The sequence below is a fragment of the Lactuca serriola genome, chromosome 9, assembly GCF_051521515.1.
Source record: "Lactuca serriola cultivar US96UC23 chromosome 9, Lser_US96UC23_V15, whole genome shotgun sequence".
In the NCBI taxonomy this organism is placed as follows: Eukaryota; Viridiplantae; Streptophyta; class Magnoliopsida; order Asterales; family Asteraceae; genus Lactuca; species Lactuca serriola.
In genome coordinates this window covers 99,347,053-99,352,037 of record NC_136416.1, presented here as the reverse complement: position 1 = coordinate 99,352,037, position 4,985 = coordinate 99,347,053, and the positions used below count along the sequence as shown (strand labels likewise).

Here is a 4,985-nt window from a genome sequence, read left to right as displayed (position 1 = left end):
ATTCCTCCTTAAATTTGAGGAAGAGTTTGAAAAAAAAGGTCTTGAACTCACCCTTGTAGTGTGCTTTAATTGATACCGATTTCTGCCGCAAAGTGGTCAGAGACTCGGGGTTAATCAGACTCGAGAGGAATGAGGAAGCTCTAAAAATAAAAAAAATAAATAAAATAGAAATGAAAATGAAAAGAAAATAAGAGGGGTAATCAAAGTTTGGGGGAGGTGGAAACGATTTAGTATGCGAACAAACTGATTTTCGGCTAAAAGTCGCAATTTATACTTTCCATATTACAACTTCCACGACGTGGCCGATCACCACATCATGGGAATTACTTATGATCAGTGGGCTTCATGACTTCATGCAGCTCATCGAGAATCTTCTAAGCCACCACAGTGTAGGAATATAGTGACCACGACGTGACATTCACAAAATGCACGTTATACTTCTCTTGTTACTTCTTTATACATGCTCTATCCTCCAAGTTCTCAGCTTTGTTCAATTTTAGTGCCTTTTCATGAGAATATCATTCTTTAGCTACAAAATAAAATTTATATTTTATAAGTACCAAATATCTTTTTAATAAACCAAAACAAAGCTTAAATGTATTGAAATAATGTATATATATAACAATGTCAAAATATCTCACACTTTCTTTTGATTGTCCCAAAGCAAAACTTATTTCAATACATCACATTAAAACATTGTCTACCAATATCATACAAAACAACCCATTTTGAACTCACTAATCACGTCTCGCCTCAATGCATGTATTTGTGTCTAATTTTTGCCTAAGTAATTTACAAGTCCTAAATACTCACAATCTTCACAAATGCTTCTCACTTATTTTGAGCAGTATTCATTTTTGACATTCCTACCACATATGCCCTTTTATTTACCCCATTTCAGTACATTGTTTTCATTAAGCCATAACATCATGAGAATTTCTGGAATATAAGTACATTCCAATGAATGTTAAGAAGAATATGATATTGCCTATTTTGCATAATCGATGTTGGCAAGCACCTCACATGCATCAAGGGTTAACTGGCATAATGTTTCCTGAAAATCAAACATAGTATATGATTTGCATGCATGCGACACTCTTAAAATAATACCCATGATAAAAATCAAGGAATACATGAACTAGGAAGAAGTTATGACATCATCCATATTGGTTATGAGCAATACTTTCTTAGCATCACTGAGAGCTTCCTTCAACCTCATCATGAACCAGGTTCAAAATTCGACATTATTTGCCACGCTAAGGCAGAATGCTATATGCATGGTCTGGTTGTTTTTATAACCACTATGAACATTATCTATAGATACTCCCATCTTAGAAGGACATTACCTATAAAGATGATAGACAACAAACAACCAATGAATGCATAGAGTTGTATATTTTTTTTTTTGTGAAAATAAAACAATTATTTATAAAAAAATATAAATTTTAAATAAACAATTAAAACTTGGAACAAAATTATTTGACCACACATCTAATAGTCACAAAACAAAGTTGGAAACGATCAATAACATCATTTTTTATGTTCGTGTAACTATGAAGGTTCGTCAACCTAAGATTGTGTAGGTAAACATGCAAGTTGATAAAGCTTTCTTCATGGTCGCTGTCTGAGAAACTCATATTCAAAAAATTATAATAGAGAATTACGAATTTTGGCTATAAGTAAATAACTAAATGGAATACCACATATTATATAAGAAGGAAAACCTAGTCTTTTTGGTGTTCAGAATGTCAGTTCTATATGTATGGTTTTGACTACCGTACTCCAGAGTTGACTATGTTAGTCTAGAATGTGCTGTGTCGAATTTCGGATTCCAAACTATATCTATATCAAATACTCCGGAATAAATAGTACTTCTCCAAAATGCCCTAGTTTAAATAAAGTAGTTATCTTTCCAAATTTTATAAAAATTAGTTATTATTAATAAATTACTATTTTTTTCTAAATACAAATATATACTAAACTACTCCTAAATTATTTCACCACTTAACCGATGCAAACTTTGTTTCTTTGTTAAGACTTCAACTTGAAGTTTCCTTTACTTTTTTTATTTTCATGGATATTCAATTTTCGCCATCAAATTCAACTTGATGATAAGTTGGCCCCTTGAATCTCACTCAACCCCATTTGACTCTAAGATCTACTCCTCCGCACCAATTTTCCCGATCGCCGACCGCCAGAAAAGCAGTCGAGACACCACCATCTGACTCTAGAGTTTCATAGTTGGATTACCTAAAATCCAACATTGATTTGAGCCCTAAACCGAATCAGCCATAACTACACCATCCGGTGATCATGAGTTCTCCGGCAGTAAGTCCCTCTTTGCACCAGTATAGATTTCATCAAAACTCGTTATTTATTTTGTTTCCATAGTACATTCAAATGAGTCAATCTACCTCAAGACGATTACGTTGAAAATTTTGCCTAAAAACCGCGAATTTACTCGTGTGTTTGTTGTTTGGCGAATGGCGGCAGGGTGCGAACTTGTTTACGGGATTTACGAGGCTATGTAAAGGGCTTGCAGTAGTACTTGTTAGTGGATACATTGCTGTTCAGATCCTCCCTTCGATCCTTACTTACGTTGCACTAATTCCTGCTAGGTAACCTTGATTTCTTTTAACTATGTAGCTATTCGATTTTGAAACTGCATTCTAGATTTAATTGATATTTAGGTTTGGAATAGACCCAGGCCATGTAGCAATTAACTTAAACACGAAACCCTAAATGCAGCTGTTTGATTCTGTCTATAAAAGCCCTCAAACATTTTCAACTGGTTCATGAATGTGCACTGGTTGTTCATAAAATTATCATACCCATTGATGATTGCAAATCAGGGGTACATATACTTGTCATTTAAAGATCATCCATAAACTCTTCTTTACAGTTGAACTTCATTCAACAAATTCCTCTGAATTATAGTGGCAAACGCAGATGATGTTCATCTGAATATAAAATCTTTCTCCATAACTTGATTTGAACTGATGATTTGGATTTGGTTGTAAAGTTTACTTCCCATTTGTAACCTCATTATCATCACTTACATATTATCCCTTTTTATATAAATTACAGGACAATTCCTTTTGGTTGGAACCTGTTAACAGCTGGCTACATAGAACAATCAGTACATGGGGTATGTATCATTTTATCCACACAACTCTACTTATTAATTATTAATTATTAGTGTCTAAATCAATAAATTGTTTTTTTTTTTAAACAGGTTCTTAGCAGCACAATCGGTCTTCTTTTCATTGGGAAGCTTCTAGAACCCATATGGGGTTCTAGAGAGTTCATGAAGTTCATTTTCATTGTCAATTTCTTGACTTCATTATGTGTGTTCATTACAACAATCTCCTTGTACTATGTAACAATGCAAGAAAATTATCTGTAAGTAATACAAAATACCTTTTGTGCCCCTTTGCATTTTGGTTCTTTTGAGTCTTCCCAATATAAACAATTCCATTCCATTATCATTATGATTAACATCAAACTTTTCTGATCATTATTTTTTTTAAATTTTTGGTAGTTACACGCCTCTTTCTGGCTTCAGCGGGGTACTTTCAGGGCTCTTAGTTGGTGTCAAACAGATAATTCCTGATCAAGAACTATCTCCTTTAAAAATCAAAGCAAAGGTATAAAGTGTATAGAAAATTACCATTCTACCCTTTACTGTGACAAACTAATTTTATTTTTTTATGCAGTGGTTGCCATCGTTGATGTTATTGTTAGCTATTCTTGTTAGTTTGTTTACCTTAGAGCCAGCAACATACCTTCCAATCTTGATATTTGGGACATATACTGGTTGGATTTACCTCAGATACTTTCAAAGAAAACAAGAAACTGGATTTAAGGGTGACCCTAGTGATGAATTTTCCTTTTCCACTTTCTTCCCTGAGTTCCTAAGGTAAATTCACAGCCTTTTATGCTCCCTCCTATTTTCATTCAAGGTGGGCCCCCGAATGTGATGTCATGTCACCATCTCATGTAAATTGAAGCATCCAAATGGGGTGTGGATTGTGGAAGAATCTTCAAAATGGAATTAATTGCAATTTTCATGGAATAAAAGATTTTGAAGTAATTGCAATTAACTTGTTGGTTTTGTAGACCTGTGATTGATCCTATCGCGTCTATATTCCATCGGATGCTTTGTGGAAGATCTGACGCATCCAATGAAGCAAGAGGCGGTTATACACCTGGCAACACCACATTGCCTGGCTCTGATCCCATCGAGGCAACTCGGAGAAGGTAATGATTCTACTCTTCATACAAAAAGGGCATTTTCGTCTTTTTCCACTAATGAAATATCGATTACAAGTCTTTGTCCCACCTTTTTGGCTACGACCAAAAATCACTGTCATTGTCACTGTCTCTGTCTCTATCATTGTGAGTGTCAGTGTTAGTGTCACTGAGTGTTTGTTGGACGGCAGGGAAAGGGGTGCGCGGGCGTTGGAGGAAAGATTGGCGGCGGAGAGGTTGATAGGTGCGGGAGGAGGAAAGAGTAAGACGGATGAACCCGAAAGAGATGCATCTGAAAATGTTTAAATATATGTTCAAAAATTGAAAGTTGTTGATTTTGGGTGTGTGTAACTATTCGTCTATTTTATTACTTTTGAAGTCTATCGGATCACAACAACAAAGTTAGATGTTGAGCTTACATGGCAATTAGTTATGGCGATGGCCCTTATATATTTTTCTTTGAACAACTAGAAGCGAAACTCATCAAGCAATATAAGGTTATGTGGAATGAAAAGCAATAAAGGTTATGGGCAATGCACAACATGCATCAAGTAATCTATTGCACTAACATGTTATATTTCGGTCACTACTTTGATCAAAATTGTTCTGAAGGTTGACATTTGGATTGAAAGGAGCGTTGAATGCTTTTATATTTAGGTGGTGAAACTGAATTTATATGTTTTTAGTTTTGAGCATAGTAATAGTGACATACAAGGTCTAAGCGTTTGGTTGTG

At 34.8% G+C, this 4,985-nt stretch overlaps 1 protein-coding gene across 1 annotated transcript; it reads left to right on the top strand.

The window, feature by feature from the left end:
* The first annotated feature begins 2,078 nt into the window (after positions 1–2,078).
* LOC145074792 (rhomboid protein-like protein) lies at positions 2,079–4,718 on the top strand. The gene is made up of 8 exons (XM_079021116.1): positions 2,079–2,328; positions 2,494–2,618; positions 3,088–3,148; positions 3,236–3,402; positions 3,542–3,647; positions 3,717–3,919; positions 4,120–4,260; positions 4,443–4,718. The coding sequence occupies exons 1-8, from the start codon at positions 2,314–2,316 to the stop codon at positions 4,555–4,557; spliced, it is 933 nt and encodes a 310-aa protein (XP_078877242.1). The 5' UTR covers positions 2,079–2,313; the 3' UTR covers positions 4,558–4,718.
* Positions 4,719–4,985: the final 267 nt, after the last annotated feature.